At 47.6% G+C, this 19,772-nt stretch overlaps 2 protein-coding genes across 2 annotated transcripts in view; one reads left to right on the forward strand and one right to left on the reverse strand.

The window, feature by feature from the left end:
- Eas (ethanolamine kinase 1) overlaps positions 1-1,714 on the reverse strand; it is a 37,556-nt gene extending 35,842 nt beyond the window's left edge. The window contains exon 1 of the mRNA XM_077705040.1: positions 1,435-1,714. The gene's annotated coding sequence lies outside the window, so the exon portion shown is untranslated. The remainder of the gene's footprint in view (positions 1-1,434) is intronic.
- Positions 1,715-2,150: 436 nt separating this feature from the next.
- Positions 2,151-15,345, forward strand: LOC144175963 (succinate dehydrogenase assembly factor 2-A, mitochondrial-like). Its single transcript, XM_077705042.1, has 4 exons — positions 2,151-2,309; positions 9,371-9,537; positions 12,237-12,346; positions 14,994-15,345. The coding sequence occupies exons 1-4, from the start codon at positions 2,232-2,234 to the stop codon at positions 15,101-15,103; spliced, it is 465 nt and encodes a 154-aa protein (XP_077561168.1). The 5' UTR covers positions 2,151-2,231; the 3' UTR covers positions 15,104-15,345.
- The last annotated feature ends 4,427 nt before the right edge of the window (positions 15,346-19,772 follow it).

The raw sequence follows: 19,772 nt of genomic DNA on the forward strand, positions 1-19,772 counted from the left end.
TCAAATCTTTGAAACACCAGTTACTGTATTAAAACGTGCAATTATAGTAGAGGACCAAAAAGTTCACTTGAGAACTTTCCGAGATAAGGAGCTCCAGACATTCATAGTAGTGTTTCCACATCCTTAAGCTATAAGCTCCAATGTCGAATTATTTCACAAGCTCACACGCTGCACCTAAAAATAAACTTGCATATTGGCAAGACACCCCAGCTGAAGGAAACAAGCGAAATAAAATTTGAAAAAGAGGTGACACCCACAACAAGTTTTGCTGAAGACGTTCTCTAAGCTGCAATGCAGGATGGAAGAAGACAGGGAGGGGGAGACGGGTGCCGAGAGTGTTGGTGTGCAAAAAAACACACATGTGCACTACCTGTGCATGCAGCTGTGCCTCCGTGGTTAACGGCCATCTGTGTAGCACCACAGGCAAAACCGTTCGCACTTAAAGCATATTGCCCTCTACATTTATATCGTTTCAAGCTCCAAGCTCAAGCTCAAGCTCCATGCGCAGTCCACATACCCGCATACTCTCAGGACTGTCCACCCCCAGGGTGCCTAGACATTCAAAAAACGCTTCCCAGAAAAATGTACACAGCCATGCACACACTCACAAGTTCCACATTTTAAAGGACTTGGACTATATATGACTCTATGCAGTTCCATGTGCACGACACATGCACTTGAACATAAATTAACACTGCCTACAAATACGCTAAACTGTTTTTCCCAAGAGTAAACGTGACCTGTGACCAGCTGGTTTACGGTTAAATTCACAGCTGGAAATTTAACCGTATACCATATGGTCCCAGCACGCACACATTTACTTTTGGGTTTCTAGTTAAAATTGCAATGACTAACATAATTACAACCATTGCAACATTACTTACAAATGTATAGCTACGACTGGTTATGATTACTGCTATTAATAATTAAAATTGCACACTATTACTTAAAATTGAATATGCCACTACACTTTTAATTTTTTTTTTTTCATTTAAATTTACCTCGATGCCTAGACACGTACCACAGAGCTCTTCAAATGGTCCAGCAGCTTCCAAGGAATAAATCGAATAGATGACCGAAATACAAAAGCGCATGCAGTCATTCAGGCGCGCGTACGCGAGCTGTTGAAATGACAACATTAACAATGATAAACGTGAGCACTCTCTGTGGTTTCGATTCGGCGAATCGTTTGCCCCGCAGGTGATCGATTCGTGTGTTCGTTTCTTTATGCGGCAGTGAAGTAAAAGCGGTGCACACAAACTAAAATACACAGCGACTACGGCGGAGAATTCGGCCAACACCGCGGCCAATGAATGAACATCAAACAGACGTCACCGTGAGCTGAGCACAGAAGCGGTGTTAGCCCACCGCTGAACACGGCGTGGTAGCAACCGGCGCTCATAGATTCCGAACGCTTCGATCAGAGCGCTTTACCTAGTGGCGTCTTCCCCCGAGCCGGGAGGCTGGATCTTCTCCTCGCGTAGTCCGCCGGCCGGTTGCGCGCTGACTCCGGCGCCAGAGGAAGGTGGAAGCGCTCGCTCGTAGAGGGGGGCTGGCGGTGATATCCGTCGGCTCAGGCGGCGCGCAGCAGCTCCTCACATACACGTCGCACGCAGCACACTCGCGTCCGCTCCGCATTCATCCCTACCCACATGCGAAACTTGTGAAACCACGTCGAAAAGCCGGAAGAAGGGCATGCGTGAGCAGCGACGACAGCGGCACCTGTGGTCCCGTTATTCGCTCGTATGGACGAGTCTGGTGGACGCTTGGCAGTGCTGGCAAGCAGTTTATATTCAACCTACTGGTAGTGATTAAACGTCTACGACGACTGTAAAGAACAAAGTCCGCTTCAAATGTTCAACAAAGTGACTTTGTTATGCGCAATTTTGCTTTTGCGGATGATGCCCCTTTTTATACGCTTGTTCGAATCAGGAAAAGTGAAATAGTTAATAATACTGACTCCGTAAAACAATTAAGGAGAGTTAACTGTCAAAATAGCAGTAGTGAACAGCAGAGTTACTGGATATGGTGAACAGCACACATTAGACAGCAGAGCTCTTCGATGTTAGACAGCACATGTTCACGATGATGACGTAGTACAGAGCTGCTCTGGAGCTGTTCTGGGCAGCCCAAAATGACAAATCGAGCAGACCTGTTCCTCTACATTCTACCGATTCTACATCCTAGCGCATGTTCTCTCTTGTCGTCTGCCGTTCATAGGCTGCTTTGGCATGTCTTTGGCGGAGTCATTGTGGAATTGCAAAGTGATGCTGCGGTCCGCATTTCTTTGCCCACGGTCTCCAGCGCAGGTGCGTACATACTACTGCCGATCGGATCTTGCCGTACGACAGCCCGCATATGCCGGGAGAGCTTTGAGAGATGTCCGCGCTCTAACTGCGCTGCTTTGCTTTCAGTGGTTTTTTCAACTGGGTACATAGCTTTGCCAACACAAGGAATCATCTGTAAAGACTACGTGGCACGGGTACTGTTTCATAATGCATGATTGACTGGAAGAGGCCAAGTTTCGTGGTGCTTCCCCACACGCACTTCGATCTGTACTGTGCGAATTCTTGTTAAAGCCGAAAGGAAACTCACGATGCATAAACTACTTTCGAAATGTTGGCAGCTAGCGAGCTTAACGATAATGTTCAGGGCAGCTAGCTCACTGACCTAGCTGCAGGATATTGTCTTGTTTCGTGTTTATTATAATTAACCGCACGCTCGCGTTCAACATCGACATCGCCCGTTGCACGTGAACAAACTTATGGGTGCCAATCGCAGCCCTGATCGGAGGTGACCGCACGGGCGCGATGGCGAGGAGGACAGCGCACGCACCGCTACAGCTAGCGCCGTTGCTATGGCAACGCGGAGTGTGTCGGCTGTGAAATCGCCGCAAGGGAAGCGTGCTTGATATTGCTGCATACTCACGGTCCTGGTGAACTGAAGAACGGATTGAGCTGGGAGGGCTTGAGATAACTGGGCGAGGTGAAGGAAGAAGAGGTTGCAGTTGGGCATAATTGGTTGTCCACCTGACAATAAACCGTCGTTCCCAGCACGCCACGCCAGATGGGCTATACAAATTCAATGTTATGCCTTTTGTCTTGAGTAATGTGCCTGCCACCTTCGACACAGTTTTGCGTGGGCTGAATGCATGTGCTATCTGGATGATTTCATCAATTTTTGTCCAACTTAAAGGGAAGCTGAAGCGCTTTCCAAAAAAATTGAGTTAGATTAACAGTTATATAGTTTCTTGTGCGCTGATTCCGAATATCACATTGAAATTTATCGTACATGAGTCCAAGTGGCATTTATCTTGCAAAAAGCGCGGCCCCGTTTGAAAGACGCGCGCTTTTCGTCTTTTGACGCCCCTAAATTGGTTGCGCCCGTCATGACGTCAAAGGAGGACACCCTTCGGCCGCGCGGGTTGTCGGAAGCATTGCGAACGATCGCACGGTTGCCTTTGCGGTAATTTAGCTTGCAGTTTAATTTTCGCACATGACTGGAAGTTTGTTTTATATATTTCCCGTGCTGTTGGTTCAATTATCTTGGAGCTTAAATTTGCTTTACACGACAGAGAACCCCAAAGCAGTGACTGTGACGTCGACTAGTGGGTTCCATCAAAATATTCTTGAAATAGGCAACCAGCATAGGGGGAATTTATACCTTATGTTAATATTAGGTACTGCCTTAACTGTTTTTTATTATACACAAAACCATTTATGCCGAAGATTAATGGGCGTTTTATAAACAATCTACCAGCGAAAAGCACGTACTTGCACTGCGCGAAAAAATAGCGTTCATGCGCTGTAAACGTATATGCGAGACACATCTTGCCGGTACACGCATAAACCAACAAGCAGACTCTGCTTCCGCATTTCCTTTGTTCGTTGTCGCCCACCCCAGCCCCGTTACTCATCCCCGTACACAGACTCACACGCGCGCGCCATTTCGGCAGCGGCGCTACGGCGCCTCCGCGATTGCTAGCTGCACTTCGATGAGTGCGTCTTACTGCTTCACATGCATTTATTCTGAAAACACTGCACATACTAGTGCCTGCTCAGCATTATTGGCTGTAGTAGGGCTTGCTTTTCGCTTGTGCGTTGCGCATTCTGCTGCAATATTACGGCCACCTCATTATAATTAACAGACCAGTCGGACAAGGCAGTTACGTTGTAGTAACGTTACTTTAGGTAACAATCACCAAACGTTTGTGATAATGAATCGTTGGCCTGTTTCAGCATTTCTAGATTTAAGCATTTACCGCGCTAGTCGGACCGAGGCCGTATATTTACTCTTCGTTTCTAATTTTTTTAGTATCATCATTATATATATCACCGACTATCACTGGAGCACACTTGAGGTTCAGTGACAACAAGTGCTTGCCAGGTTATAATATGCAGCCACACAGAATCTTGGGCAAAAAATTAGGCCCCCGCAGTCAACACAAATTATGGCACGGTGGTGGTTCGGAGTGGTGTTTTTTTTTTTAATTCCAGACAAACACCAACTTATCGTGACATGTATACTTGCAAAATAAGTAATCTGGTTTTCTTGGTTCTTTTACTTTGTAGGAATACTGTTTACCTCTTAGTCGGGAGAGAACTTCTATCAGGATTGGCCCCTTGTTTTAGTTTCGCCAAAAAATTGTTTTTTTGAACACTGTCCTGAGCCCATAGGGAAAGAAAACCGACGCGTGTAACGAAACAAGTATTTCCTGAACAAGTGTGACTTGGTTTCTGGAATGGAACGAAACATCCCCGGCCAAGGTACAGCAGTATTCCCCATCCTTCCTAAATCTAGAATCTAATGTGAACATTCACGTCCGTCGCATCAAAAAAAAAAAAACCGCATTGGAGCGGCTTACAAAGTATTTAACGTAGTGTAGTATATTCTCTGTCATCAAGCACAGCCACCTCGGCTGTCGCTTCCGTATGTTATCAAGCATCCCGGCGTGGCATTATTCTGCTTAAGAATACGGCATGATAACGTATGCCTCGTTTGGCGTTCGTGCATACTTTTTGAACACGAAAATTGTACAAATGAGTGCTATCAACCACAACAACAAGTATCATTCACAAGGAAACACGGCGAAAAGAGCATGGCCGAGGCGGCCGATCCGGCCGGAAGTCCAGGTATGACGTTTTTCAGCCGGTTTTCACCCGCGCTCTTCGGTCTTCCGGCATCGCGCGGCGAGATGGGGGCGGGGCATCGGGCCACTTTTGTTTGCTCATTGCGCCGCTTCTATTGCATGTATTGCGAAAATATTTCGTACACGGGAACTATTCAATGTGTACTTGCTGCGAGTCAACTTTTCTTTTAATTCTAAAACCGCTTCACCTTCCCTTTAAGATAAGCATAACGTGTGCCCAGCTGTTGTGCTTGACGGCATACAAGATGATCGTATTGAACTCCAAAAAGTGCCGTTTTGGCGAGGGTCAGGGCCTACCAGTTGACAAGGACGGTGTGCAACCAGATCCAAACAAGAATGAAGCTGTTGCATCATTCAAAGAAACTGCAGCCTGTTTAGGGTTTAAGTAGTTTTATTGACCTCCGTATTTTCGACGCTTTGTGCCCTGATTTGCTGACGTCGCATCTCCTCAAATGCACCTGCTTAAAAAACACGTCCCCTTCACCTGGACTCCAGAATGTGAGGAAGCTTTCCATCAGTTAGTTTCTGCTTACATCAGGGCCATTCGTGGTTTGCACGGACGCCAGCGGAGTAGGCAATGGGGCGGTGCTTGTTCGATGTCACAATGGCCATGAAGACATTACTATTGCTTATGCCAGTTGTCTGCTGAGCAAAGCAGAGTGTAACTACACTGTCATGAAACAAGACCGCCTAACAGTCATTTTCGTGACGCAGAGCTTCCATTCTTATTTGAACGATCATAGTTTCGCTGCAGTTATGGTCCATCACTCACTGTGTTGGCTTGGGAACCTTCCCGACCCTTCAGGCAGCTTTGCACGGTGGGCTTTGCGGTTACAGGAATTGCACTTCACTGCTAGTACTCACACGAGCAGCCACAAGCATTCCAATGCAGTGTGTCTTTCCCGGCTCCCAACAGAAACAACGGACGGTGGTTCTGATAACCTCAACAACTATCTTGCAGCTTTAACCACGGAGTTCTCTGACCACGGTGTAAGAAACACTTTTACGTGTGAACACAGCAGCCCAAAAATCTGTCAGATAAAGTTGGTGGCGCCGTGGCGCCGCGCGTAGACCTTTGATTGAAAGGACATCTGGCGGCAGAACTCCTAACTAAGCTTCGCAGTGTCCTAATCGTCAAGTGGCTTGACCAGTGTCTGTCCGAAGCAAGGTGGTTCGCAGGCCCTAGCGGCATGCGTGTAAAACGTGTTTTGTGTGAGCTCACACAACGCGATCTTAACACGTAGGTAATTTATTGCATTGTTTAAACAGCTGCGAGAGTTCGGGCTCCCTAAGTTCATTTAGACGCGCGCGCAGCTCTTCTGAGCATAATCTTGAATTCACAGCGCAAACAAGAAACGAGGATGATAGGAAGAGCATGACACACAGGTGCTGACTAACAACTGAAGTTTATTGCTGTGACGTCGGTGTATAAATACAGCAGAAATCAAGGCAACAAAGAAATCGACACATAACATGTAAAAATAAAATTTAATAAATCTGCCACGACATCACTACCACTATGGGCTTTCAAACCGTCTAGATAGGTGATTTCTTTTGCAGATAGCGCGAAGAAGATACACTTACACACTTTTATTCTTTTTTTGCTATTTTATGAGCCTCAATAATTTCCCTTGTCAGTTTATGCTTATTTTTACCCAGTATTGAGGTACTTCTGAAGATAGGCTCGCACCCAGGACAGTCCCTACAATGCACCCCTAGATGACCACTTTTGCTTATTTCCACGTTTTAACTGTGTTCCTTTAGCCTATTGTTAACACATCTCCCCGTTTGCCCGATATATTCTCTGCCACACAATAAAGGTATGCTGTAAACTATCCCATGTGCCACAAACGTAGTTTACAGCATACCTTTATTGTAGGGACTGTCCTGGCACTGACTACCCTGACTGCCTCACGTCATCGTCAGGGTCCATGGGTGCCAATTCACTGCTGATGTTGTTGAAGAACTCCTCCGCCTTTCTTCTTCTCAGTTCTGACATTCAACCCCCTATCACCCGCAGACGAATGGCCTCACTGAGTGCACCAATCGGGCACTTATCAACATGATCGCTGTGTACATTGGTTCCAACCACAAAAACTGGGACTCATTTTGCCCTCAATTGGTACACATGTTATACTGCTCAGCACGAAACCACAGGATGCAGCCCTTTTTTACCTTCTTTGTGCGCGTTCCCCGTTGAGCACTCTGGACACGATCTTCCCTCTTTCTCTTCATGGTGGCCACAGTGTAGCCATGACTCTGACTCACTGAACAAGCCCGTCGACTTCCACGGCTGCGTATCCTGGCCTCGCAAGACACGGCTGCGTATCCTGGCCTCACAAGACTGGTCGAAGTTGTGCTACGGCAGCCACCATTGAGAAATCTCGTTTGAAAAAGGAGATTTCATGTGTCGTTGGACCCCCCCCCCTCTGCCAGCCTGGTTTGTGCCAAAGGCTGCTGGTGCACTACACGGAGCCATTTGTGGTTTCAGATTGTACAAGTGATGTGAACTACATCATCTCACGGCTCCTTGCAAATGGCAGACGGAGCAGCAAGACCCAACGGTTCACATCACCCGCCTCACACCCTTCCACTCTTGCGACGGGCCCTGACTAGCTCGGAGGGCTACATCTCCACCAAAGGAGATGTTACACTGCCTACCCGCGGTCCGCAAGATAAAGTGCCCGGTGAATGGAACAAGGATTGTGCTGGGGGTGCTTGAGACAGCTGGGTGGTGTAAAAAAAGAAGAGGTTCCTTTTTGCAGCTGCAGTTGACCGTACTGAGCAGCCACTTGTCCACCTGACAATAAACTGTCATAATAAATACGACAGTAAACTGACAATAAATATCGGAGTGCCGTAGAATTGGTTTAATACTACTTGGAAAAGGGTAACTCACGAAGAAATAGTGAGCAAAGACTTGTTCGCAACAGAGGGAGTGAAGAAAGATCATCAAAATATTGATGTAATGTTGTGAAATTGATTGTCACCGTGTGGTTACAAATGTCATCGCATGATCGTGCGGCTACACTGAATTTTCGCATTACCGTATTGGATCGTCATCTCCCGTTGTTGTGTGACGCTGGAAAAACGAGCTAAAACAGAGCCTTCCTGATGAATTAAAGCAATTCGCAGAAGGCTTTTTGAAATATTCACAGCCAGTGAGCTAAATGTGGATTAAACTTGCAGAATACATTTTCTTGTTTTCTGTTTCGATCACTGGACGCTGCTTCAGGAAAGCGATTGAGAGGAAGGCTAGTTTTGTGCCTCATGGTGAACTTGTGCTGCAGACTGTCTGGGAAGAGCAGTAACGTTGCCATGATTTGAAGCACAGTCTCGTCTACTCTGTTCTTCGTCTGTGTGTTTTTGTTGCGCTTCAAATCATGGCATCTATTCACCAACTAGCCCAGCAAGAAGTTCTCCTGAGCAGTAATGTGTAGGCAACGTTTTTCAATGCATGTGTGTCCATATTGTCACAGTACTTAGGTGCACACAGCCAATATGAACAAACATCGCAATGGGACATTGGGCAGATGGGCAGAGCAGGTATGACTGGCTTAGTGTAGGCAAAGGAGAAAACAATTTCTATTGAGGGAGTCGCATATGCAACCTCTGAGTACTTCTTCACACGTAGGTTTTGTGGGTTTATTGTGTCTCACTGTGTGTCGAGCTTGAATGTAGAGGGGATAGGTTTCAGGTGCAGGTCGAGGTGCAAAAAAAAAAAACCAACAGAGGAGAATGAAAATCCAAGCCACGGTTATGCTATGACATAAGCTGAGAAACAGTGAAAACAGAGGTGGCAGGCTTACAAATGTCTCGTACCGACATTTTCACTTCACAATTGAAAGTTCAAAGTGGGCTTTTCAGTGCCGAAGGTAGGCCTGGGCTTTTTAGCTGTCAGTGTAGCTAACTGCATGTGCTAGTAGTGTTGGACTTTTGCCACTGGCTGTCATGCGTATATTTGTTACCGGTAACTAGGGGTCACGTACTCACCCTCACTAATCTTTTTGCTGCACTTGCGTGTTGAGGCGAAACATTTCGCAAACTGAAACAAGGCCTACCACCAATGGCAGTGAATCAACCTGTCTTGCAACGTCTACAGCTAAAGTTTGAGCTTCTTAACAGTGAGTGCTGAGCAGATGTTCCCGCATACATTTATTCTATATTTGTGTAAATGTTCACTGCACTGACTGATGGTGTGCCTCTTTCCCCCTTGCACAGAGGCTGGTGCGGCAGTTGCTGTGCACCCAGCAGCAGCAGCAGCAGAGCGCCGTCCTTCTGGACCAGGGCTGCGTCCCGAGGGCGAACGAGAGCGTGGAGACGCAGCGGGCGCGGCTGCTCTACCAGAGCCGCAAGCGAGGCATGCTGGAGAACGACCTCATCCTCAGGTAGCCTGCTGCTGCAGCGACTTCTCTACGGGGGGGGGGGCTCTCCGTGGTGCGAAGGGGGCAGTAGGCACACGCACACACACACAAGAATAAGGCAGGAGGTAAACGACGCTTCCTGGAGTGGCCAGATAGCATCACAAGCACTAGTCCCGAGTTAGTCTAGCAGCATCTGTCGCGGGAGGCCGCCACAGTCAGCAATGCATTGCACAGCCCCGGCATGAACTGCGGCCGCTATCGTTTTGTCCATCAGGTGCCGCTACTCTCTCCTTCACCTTCACACCTACAAAGCTTCGTTGCCCTCGTTAGGTTTCAATGTGGCAATTACACTGGGTGCCGGAAGATATCCGGCAGGGTTGATTCACGCAATTGGCGCAGAACGGAAACAGCACCGTGCCTGTGTCACACGAATAAGTGGCTGTAATTCAGTGACCTCACGTAGACCCCGCAGAAATCCACCCTTCCAGAATTCCAGCACCCTGGTCACTCTCGCCCACGCTGGCCGAAATGGGACGTTTCACCTCCTATATGTATTCGTGCCCCGAGCTCGCACACACACATACAGAGGCTCACTATGACCAGCCGCATATTGCAAAAAAAAAAAAAAAAAGAAAGAAAGAAAACAGACACAAGCAAAATGGGAGGCCTTGTCCCTCTCTCTGCAGTTTGGGCGTGTTTCCGTGTCTGGTCCTTTGGTGCCCATTTCAGCCTGCAACCTGCAGTGGCACTTCAACACTGAACCTGGCCTCTGAGCTGTGCTGCACTTTTTTTGTGTCTTTTTTTTGTGAGTGCCCTCTCATGTGGGGCCATGCACGGGTTGTCGTTTTTACACTTTCTGGGGTCAAATTCCATACCTGCTGCTTTGGACCTTGCCTACTTTGTAATGGATATGAGCGAGTTGCACAAGGTTAAATCAAGGCAGGGTATGGTAAGAAGGGTCCTGTACTTATCTACGTGCATCACACATTTTTGGGAGCCTGCCGTAACACTTTGTTCTTGCCTAATCTAGCATGAGTGAACATTGTTTGGGTTACATTGAACCTGGGTTGTAAATTGCCTGCTAGAGAGAGCAGGGATTGCCGGGGATAGGGTGGGGTTTAGAAGGACTTGTCGGTGGGTGAGTTAGTGCATCTTTAACATAAATTAAAAACTGCGGAAATTGAGACGATTGCAAAAAGGAAGGTACACGAGGATGGGCGCGCACTTGCAACTAGCTTTTATGACACACAAGCTCACATGTAAATACAGGCTGAAACATTGCCATGGCGCACACGCAACACAATACGATAAAACTTTACGATAAACCTATGTACAACCTAACATTAATCATCAATGTTTGGTCATCAATGAACTTCATCTCACTGTTATGCAAACAGATCAACATTTCGCTGGCACATTTATGACCCAACTTCCTTATATAGTAAGCCTTGCGTATTTCTCTCGCCCAGCTACCATGGAACCGACACAAAATCTTGACTTCCTTCAAAAGCGGCTTACATGTACTTGCCAAACTGTGGATGGATAGAAGCCTGTTTACGTTATCCTGAATCGACAGTTCGTGCTGTTGCAGTCGCACATTAACACATGTTCCCGTTTGGCCTACGTATACTTTCCCACATGAAAGAGGTATTTGATAATGCACCCCAACACAGCAGTCAACGCAGGAATTAGCGTGCTTTCTTCCGCACCCTTTCCATGCAATCCGACTCCTTCCGATGCGCAAGCACATCCCACCTAGCTTACCGGTGCTGAAAACGTCACCTGAACGCCAAACCGTTTTATCACCTTCTTCAAATTATGGGACGTCTCGTGCACATATGGCACAACTTAACGTTTCTTATTATCACATAATCTTTCAGTTTTACTACTGGCATTTTCAGCATTCATTCTATTTAGCACCGCTGCTGCTTCCTCTATTCTTGCAATCTGTGTGTTGAAGCTTTCCTGCACTTTGAGTGTGCATGACCTCATAACGGCTGACATGATGCACTGGGTGGCAATTGCCCACTTCACCATCTTCGAATGCATCGAATCGTGTGGCAACAATCCCTTTTGAGACCTTGGGTAATATTTTCAGCAAATAAGTTTTATCGTGTTGTTTCGGCCCGTATTTGTGTGGGAGCTTGTGTGTGATAAAAGTTAGTTGCAAGTCTGCGCCCATCCTTGAGCACCTTCCTTTTTGCGGTCATCTCAATTCGCGCAGTTTTTAGTTTACGTTAAGGATAGGTGGGGACAAAACAGAAGGCCCCGAACCAGTGTTGAGGTTGCCACATTTCATGCGTAAAAGGGCTGTAGGGGCAGTGGCTGCCTGCTCCTGTTCTTTTCTCTCATTTTTACAGCCTTGGGTTGGGAAGCTTCTTAATGGGGTTCCACGCGCAAGTAGGCAAAGAATTTACGTGGCAATACTGTAACCAAGGCAGCTCTCTCTGCTAGGAGCCAGAGCTTGCTGCTTCATTGAGGCAAGAGTGGAGCCAGCTGCATTCCGGCCGGCTATTCACCGCCTGTGTAACCGTGCCACATGATAAACCAGCTGTTGTCGATGAGTGTGACCTTCCTCTGCTGCAGTGCTCAGAGTGGTGAGTTGCAGTCTCAGCACTTCCTGCTGTGATATGACATCAGAGCACATTCGCAGCTGTAAGTGGCCTTGCCTTTGGCACAGGCGCACCCTGTCGTAAGCGGCTGTCCCCCCTCCACTGTTGCAGCACGTTTGCGGCCAAGCACCTGTCCTCGTTCAGTGCAGAGCAGCTGCAGCAGTACGACCAGCTCATCAACGTGCCCTCCAACGACTGGGACATCTACTACTGGGCCACAGGTACCTCTGGGGACATCCCTGCTCGGGCTTCCCGGCTGCTCAGTGCAGTCCGTTGCTGTCGCAGTCTGCGTGCGAGGCGTGTGCGGTCTTGTACTATCTCGGTCACCTTGATGCTGGCTGACTCCTGTGGACAAGCCATGCACCTCGCTCACTCTCACTGCATGCAAACACTCTGCTGTAGGCCTCAAGTGGCTTCTTTGTTGGCGTGTGCCTCATTGTATGCTAGACTAGAGGTTGGCATTTTGGGCCTCATATAAACAAAGTTGTGAAGAAATCTTAAGCAGCTTGCTCAGTAGGCATTGACTTCGTGGGGTTTATGTCCACTCTAACTCACCTATATCAATCCTGGATGTTTTTAATTATCACTTGCTATATAAAACAGCCATTACTTGTTTATCTACGAATGGCTTCGCCGTTTCGCATGAAGATAAATGCCCACTTAGAAAAAACAGCACCAAAAAACGATATGACAGGGAGTAAAGACAAACACTGCGCTGTGGGTGGCACCCTTAGAACGACTTTCCTTGAGGCACAAGTGTCGCCTCTTTTGAGCACAGCGTCGTCAAGCCAACAGAGCGGGGTGAATACAGTAGGTTGGCAACGCAGCAGTTAGCAGTCCTGCCCTGCCAGTTGGAGCTAAGGACCTCAATAGTCTCCCACATCCAACACACTTTTTAAAGGCCTTTGTGCTCCTTTACCATATTTCCGGATTGTCCTAGCAGTAATGATATGGTAAGTAATGGTAGGTAACGTACATTCCAGGTTTGAGTTTTTTCTTACCCACAAATAGCCGACAGGATTCTCCAGTCTAAGCATAATATTTTCCACCCTCCACTTATGCCATGGACACTATGCCGGTGACATCAGTACATCATGCATGCGTTCTTTAGTGTTGAGTTAGCCTTTTTTTTTTTTTAAGGGGGGGGCATATTTTCCCTGCACTGTTCTCTGTTGTTCTCTTGATTTTTTCACCATTTTAAAAGAGTACCCTGGATGCATGGGTGTTCCGTCGGAGCTTATGCTTAGTGTTGTGTATCGATTGAATTCCCCGTATAGATCCCCTCAAGATTTCATGTATGCAGGATTGGTGGTGTTCCACTGTAATTTGCAGCCGCGCACAAAATGTCCTTGCCAATTTATTCGTTTGTCTGAATTTTAAAGACATGGTAGACATTCTGCCCAACTGTGACGTCGTGCGGGAAAGCCAACGCGACTGCCGGTGCCTTGCAGTGAAGTTGGGTGCTCCTTACTTTTCAGAAAAGCCAAGTTTTATCTGTGGTGTCATTTGTAATATTTGGAAATATTCGAATGAGAACTTAAAAGCGACACTACTTGCGAGGTATTCAACATCTCAGATATTCACATGCCTGTACACTTTGGTCTTTCACAGTGGACGTCGTGCAGCCAAGAAACTTAGTGCCAAGTAAACTGGGAGGTTGTGAGTGTAAAGGTAGACGATATATGAAAGCAAAAAATGGAAAGTAAACAAGCACAAGCAATGCTTGTCTCAAGTGCACTTATGGAAAAAGCAAAAGTAAAGCAAAGCAAAGGCAAAGCAAAACAAAGCAAAGCAAAAGCAAAGCAAAAGTAAAAGCAGTTCTGAGACCCGCTGCGGTGGCTCAGTGGCTAAGGTGTCGTGCTGCTGAGCCGCGGCGGCCACTTTTCTGATGGAGGCGAAAAGCAGAAACGCCCGTGTGTTCGAGATTGAGGCGCACGTTAAAGATTCCCAAGAAGTCAAAATTAATCCGGAGCCCTCCACTACAGCGCGCCTCATCGCCTGTGTAGCGTTGGCGCATTAAACCTCATAATTAATCAGTCAAGCAGTTGCGAGAGCCTCCCTTCTTCAAGCAGTGTGGTCTCTGTGCTGATAAGCCACACAAGCATTCAAGCACGCAGAAAGGGACAGCCACAGGGTCTCTCGCTATGAAAGCAGGCAGTCGTTCAGGCACCCTCTTTTCTGAGCTACGTAACTACTTTGACATTTTTTTTTTTTTAATGCGATAGATTGCCCTACGGCATAACAGGGAGGTTTATAGGTGCAACATTGCACCAGTTGCACGCAGAAAGCCAAGAAGAGACCGGTACTGGGGTCACCATGTCCAACGCTTAACATCGGGGGGTCTCCCAGGATGGAGCCCTGTGCCTCGGAGGAGTTGGATTGTGGCGTTTCTAAGACTTGAACAAGTCCACACTACTTTGACATGAAAGGGAGTGAAGTACAGCTTGCATTTGTGCACACTGATCCTTTATGACGCAGTTGTAAAGTCATCTTTTGTATCCTTTTCACGACAAGGTCCCTTGCTCTTTGCCTACAATAGTGAGACAAGCGAGCTTGTCTCTGTAGGGGTGGAATTCTCGGTTTTGTCCATTTCATGTGCACGTCAAAGTGTCCACTTTGAGCGAGCCCTGACTGGCTGGAAACAGACGGCCCAAATAATGTGACACTGCGCAAGTAAGGCAGGGGCATCAGCTTCTGTGCGTGTTATTGCTTGGAGGCCTCACACTGCAACTACGTCAGGATTGAAATGTCAAAACGGGAGTTCTTGAACAGAGCGCAACTCGGAATTCCACCGCAGGTTGCTTTGCACATTTTGTTTTCGGAATTGCCGGATGCATTGTTTACCCCCGTCGTCCTCTGTCACCACAGGTGCCCGGCAGACTCCAGCCGAGTTTGAGAACGAGGTGATGTCGCTGCTGCGGGAGCACGTGCGCAACAAAGAGCGCGAGAAGAGGTTCAAGCAGCCTGACATATCGTAGCGGCAAGAGGCCGAGGGAAGCGGACGACTTCACAGCCAGCAGGCGTGTGCGGAACAGGGGGAGCTACCCCTGAGGAGGGAACGGTCAGGCCTGATCAGAAGGGCTGAGCCTTGTCTAGTCACCGCTGCCACTGGTCGCTGTTTTTGCATTCGACACTTTAGGACACACTGGACTGAGTCCTGACTGACCGTGTGTTTTAGCAGCTGATGTAGCGTTACCCAATAAAATTTATTCCAATTTCATGTGACCTTTTTTTCTGTAGTATTTCACATACTTTTAGTGTCACTGTTCTCATATGCTGCTGTACAACTGTACAAGTGAAATATTCTGTCAGTAACAACAATTAGCGAACTTTTCGTTTGTTTGCGGCCGCAATAAAGGATGTGAGGAATTCAGCTTGAACTCGTGTAGCTGAATCTACACTAGTACACATATTGTTACAAATTGTCCAACTATGGCTGATGGGATCATGGCTTTGGGCCACTTTCAGCTCCCTCCATAAGTCGTCAAATGTACCAACCATGAATTTGTTTTTGTTCTGTATAGCTACTGTTGCAAGACTATATTATAATCTTGAGAGGGGAAGGTCTGATGTTTGACTAGCTGGAATTGACAACATGGTGTAAACATTGGCAATGCAACCAGATTTCATGGAGAGAAGAATGGAAAGAGAATTCTTTGCATCCTTTGTCTAAATATTTTGGCGCTGGAAAGTCTTATGAAAAACTAGACACTTCCTACAGATGTTTTAGGATAACCTATCTTGGCCAATCCTCACGAGGAGGTACATGCCATTGTGGCACCGTCACCACATCATATGGCCATCATCATCACCTCCACTGCAGGCTGAAGGACTTTAAAGGAGTCATCATCATCATCATCACCAGCCTATCTACGCCCACTGCAGGGCAAAGGCCTCTCCCATTATTCTCCAATTACCTCGGTCCAGTGCCAACCGTGACCAATTTATCCCCGCAAACTTCTTAATCTCATCTGCCCATCTAACTTTCTGCCGCCCCCTGCAACGCTTGCCTTCTCTAGGGATCCACTCTGTTGCCCTTAATGACCAGCGGTTATCTTGTCTTCGCATTACATGCCCTGCCCACGTCCATTTCTTCTTCTTAATTTCTACTAATATGTCTTTAACACCAGTTTGCTCCCTGACCCACTCCGCTCTCTTCTTGTCCCTTAATGTTACACCTATCATTTTCCGCTCCATTGCCCGCTGAGTCGTTCTCAATTTAAGTTGAACCCTCTTAGTGAGCCTCCAAGTTTCTGCCCCGTAGGTGAGTACCGGTAAGATGCAGCTGTCATACACTTTCTTCTTCAGCGACAATGGTAGGCTGCTATTCATTATCTGAGAATGTCTGCCATATGCACCCCACCCCATTCTGATCCTTCTAATTATCTCTGCCTCATGGTTGGGATCTGGGGTCACAACTTGGCCTAAGTAGATATATTCGCTTACCACTTCCACTGCCTCGCCACCTATCTCAAACTGCTGTGCTGTCCCGAGGTTATTGATCATTACTTTAGTTTTCTGCATATTAATTTTCAGGCCCACGGTTCTACTCTGTTCGCCCAGTGCGGAAAGCATGCTTTGCAATTTGTCCCCCGAGTTACTTAGCAAGGCAACGTCATCAGCAAATCTGAGGTTACTGAGGTATTCTCCATTAACCCTTACTCCCACCTGTTCCCAATCCAACGTTCTGAATACTTCTTGTAAGCATGCTGTGAATAACATTGGAGAGACTGTGTCTCCTTGTCTGACACCCTTCCTTATAGGTATTTTACTGCTCTCCCTATGGAGGGTGATGGTAGCTGTAGACCCATTATAGATATCCTCTAGTATTCTTACATAATGCTCATCTACCCCCTGGTTCCGTAATGCCTGAATGACTGCTAGGGTTTCGACCGAGTCAAATGCTTTCTCATAATCTATGCTTTCTCATAATCTATACAGAGGTTCAGTATACTCCAGCGCACTTCTCTATCACCTGATTGATCGTGTGAATATGGTCCATTGTTGAATAACCTTTACGGAACCCTGCTTGTTCTTTAGGTTGACTGAAATCTAAGGTTGCAGAGATTCGGTTAGAGATTACCTTGGTAAATACCTTGTAGACGACTGACAGTAAGCTGATCGGCCTGTAATTTTTCAAGTCCTTCATGTCGCCTTTCTTAAGGATTAGGATGATGTTCGCGTTCTTCCAAGATTCCGGTACCATTGCGGTCATTAGGCATTGCGTATACAGGTTTGCCAGTTTTTCAAGTACAATTTCTCCGCCATCCTTCAAGAGGTCTGCTGTTATCTGATCCTCACCAGGTGCTTTGCCCCCTTTCATTTCTTTCAAAGCCTTCCTTACTTCTTCGGTCGTTACTGGTGGGATGTCTATCTCCTCTGAACTACTGTCTCGTTCGGCATTATCCTGTATGTCCCGGCTACTGTACAGATCCCTCTAGAACTCCTCGGCCACTGTGACTATTTTATCCCTATTTGTGATGACATTGCCTTGCTTATCCTTAAGTGCATACATCTGATTTTTCCCCACGCCAAGACGTCTCTTCACTGCTTTCAGGCTACCTCCGTTCTTTACAGCGTACTCGATCCTCTCCATATTATACTTCCGTATGTCAGCTGTCTTACGCTTATTGATTAACTTCGAGAGCTCGGCTAGTTCGATTCTGTCAGCTGCGGTAGAGATTCTCATGGTTTGCCGTTTCCTGATTAGATCTTTCGTCTCCTGAGAAAGTTTACCAGTATCCTGTCTAGCCATAGTGCCCCCGACTTCTACTGCACACTCCGTGAGAATGCGTGTAAGGTTGTCGCTGGCTTCCTGTGTCGTAAGCTCGGCTTCCTCGTTAAGGGCGGAATATCGGTTCTGCAGCGCGATCCTGAATTCTTCTATTTTACGTCTTACTGTTAGCTCATTTATCGGCTTCTTTCGTACTAGCTTGTTGCGGTCCCTCCTCAAATCTAGCCTAATTCGAGATCTTACCATACGGTGGTCACTACACCTTACCCTTCCGAGCACTTCCACATCCTGCACGACGCCAGGGTTATCGCATAATATGAAGTCTATTTCATTTTTGTGCTCCCCATTCGGGCTCCTCCAGGTCCACTTCCGACTCTCCCGTTTACAGAAGAAGGTATTCATTATGCGTAGGTTATTCCGTTCTGCAAACTCAACTAGTAGGTCCCCCCTGCTATTTCTACAGCCCAGACCATGGTTCCCAACTGCCTTGTCTCCAGCCTGATTCTTGCCCACTTTAGCATTGAAGTCCCCCATAACTACGGTATACTGCGTTTTTACCTTAGCCATTGCTGATTCCACATCTTCATAGAAGCGTTCCACTACTTGGTCATCGTGGCTGGATGTGGGCGCGTAGCCCTGCACCACCTTGAGCTTGTACCTCTTATTGAGCCTAATTACAAGACCTGCTGCCCTTTCGTTAATGCTATAGTATTCGTCTATGTTGCCAGCTATGCTTGTATTGACTAGAAATCCCACTCCCAGTTCTCTTCTGTCCTCTAGACCACGGTAACGTAGGACGTGTCCATTTTTCAGCACCGTAAAGGCTTCGCCTGCCCTCCTAACCTCGCTAAGCCCTATTACATCCCATTTAATGCTCTCTAGTTCCTCGAACAACAGCTCGAGACTTGCTTCGCTAGATAAGGTTCGCACGTTAAACGTTGCCAGGTTCAGATTCCATTGGCGGCCTGTCCGGATCCAGGGATTCTCAGCTGCGTCACAGGTCTGACCGCCGCCGTGGTCAGTTGCTTCGCAGCCGCTGGGGACTGAGGGCCGAGGGTTACTACACCAGGGTGGCCAATCCTGCTCTGGTGAGGGAGCTCGTGCATTACCGGCAATGGTCGCCGGGGTCAGGCCGCACCCCAAGCCCCTTTGTGCAATTCCATCAATACGCGGATTTTTTTTTTTAATCCGGTTGGAATTGTCCGGCACCGGGATTCGAACCACGGTCCTTCTGCACGCGAGGCGGCTGTTCTACCTCTACGCCATCGCTGCAAAGAAGTACTGACACGAAATTTCAAAGCTTAGATAACTATGTAAAACGCTTCCTTTTTATCAGGAGATATCTCCCAGCAAGTTTCAACAGCAACCGTTAAGCGAAACATATTTAAAATCCATTTTAATCTTCGCCCGCACGAGAAAGCCCAGAGCGGGCCGACGTGACATCATCTGCTACGTGCCCCAAACTGCCGCGGCGTCGGGGCTCCCGTGACGAAGCCGACGCGCTGGCTATGGTTGGCGCGCGCTGCTCGGCCGTGTGTACACGTCATGGTTCTGGGACTGACGTCATGCTGCTCGGGCCTGTGGGGACGGCGAAGACCTCGGCCGGTCTGGGCGCGCGCGTGCGCTCGCTCGCGCGCGCTTCCAGAGAGGCAGCGATACGGCAAGAATGGTGACGCCATGTGATACATGCTGTCATGGCGGCCGCTCGGCGTTTTTTTGTCGAAACCAAAACTGGCACGAATAAACGTAAATGAATTTTTACGCTGTGCTCGACCGTCTAATCTGTCATTCTAGGATTAGTGGGCTGGTAGGCACGCATAGCAGCGAAAAAAACGTAACAAAAATTTCGTGTCAGTACTCCTTTAATACTTCCAGCCCCTCCTGGCTGCGGTAGCATTCAGGCTGCATTCAGG

Source organism: Haemaphysalis longicornis, unplaced genomic scaffold (genome assembly GCF_048455015.1).
Source record: "Haemaphysalis longicornis isolate Haplotype H1 unplaced genomic scaffold, Haemaphysalis longicornis Haplotype H1 scaffold_3, whole genome shotgun sequence".
NCBI lineage: Eukaryota > Metazoa > Arthropoda > Arachnida > Ixodida > Ixodidae > Haemaphysalis > Haemaphysalis longicornis.

Excerpts from the sequence above, each read along its gene's own strand:
- LOC144175963 (XM_077705042.1), top strand. The coding sequence starts at position 2,232 with ATGTCTTTGGCGGAGTCATTGTGGAATTGCAAAGTGATGCTGCGGTCC. Across the intron at positions 9,538-12,236 it reads GAGAACGACCTCATCCTCAG|CACGTTTGCGGCCAAGCACC; the intron begins GTAGCCTGCTGC and ends CCACTGTTGCAG. Across the intron at positions 12,347-14,993 it reads CATCTACTACTGGGCCACAG|GTGCCCGGCAGACTCCAGCC; the intron begins GTACCTCTGGGG and ends CTGTCACCACAG.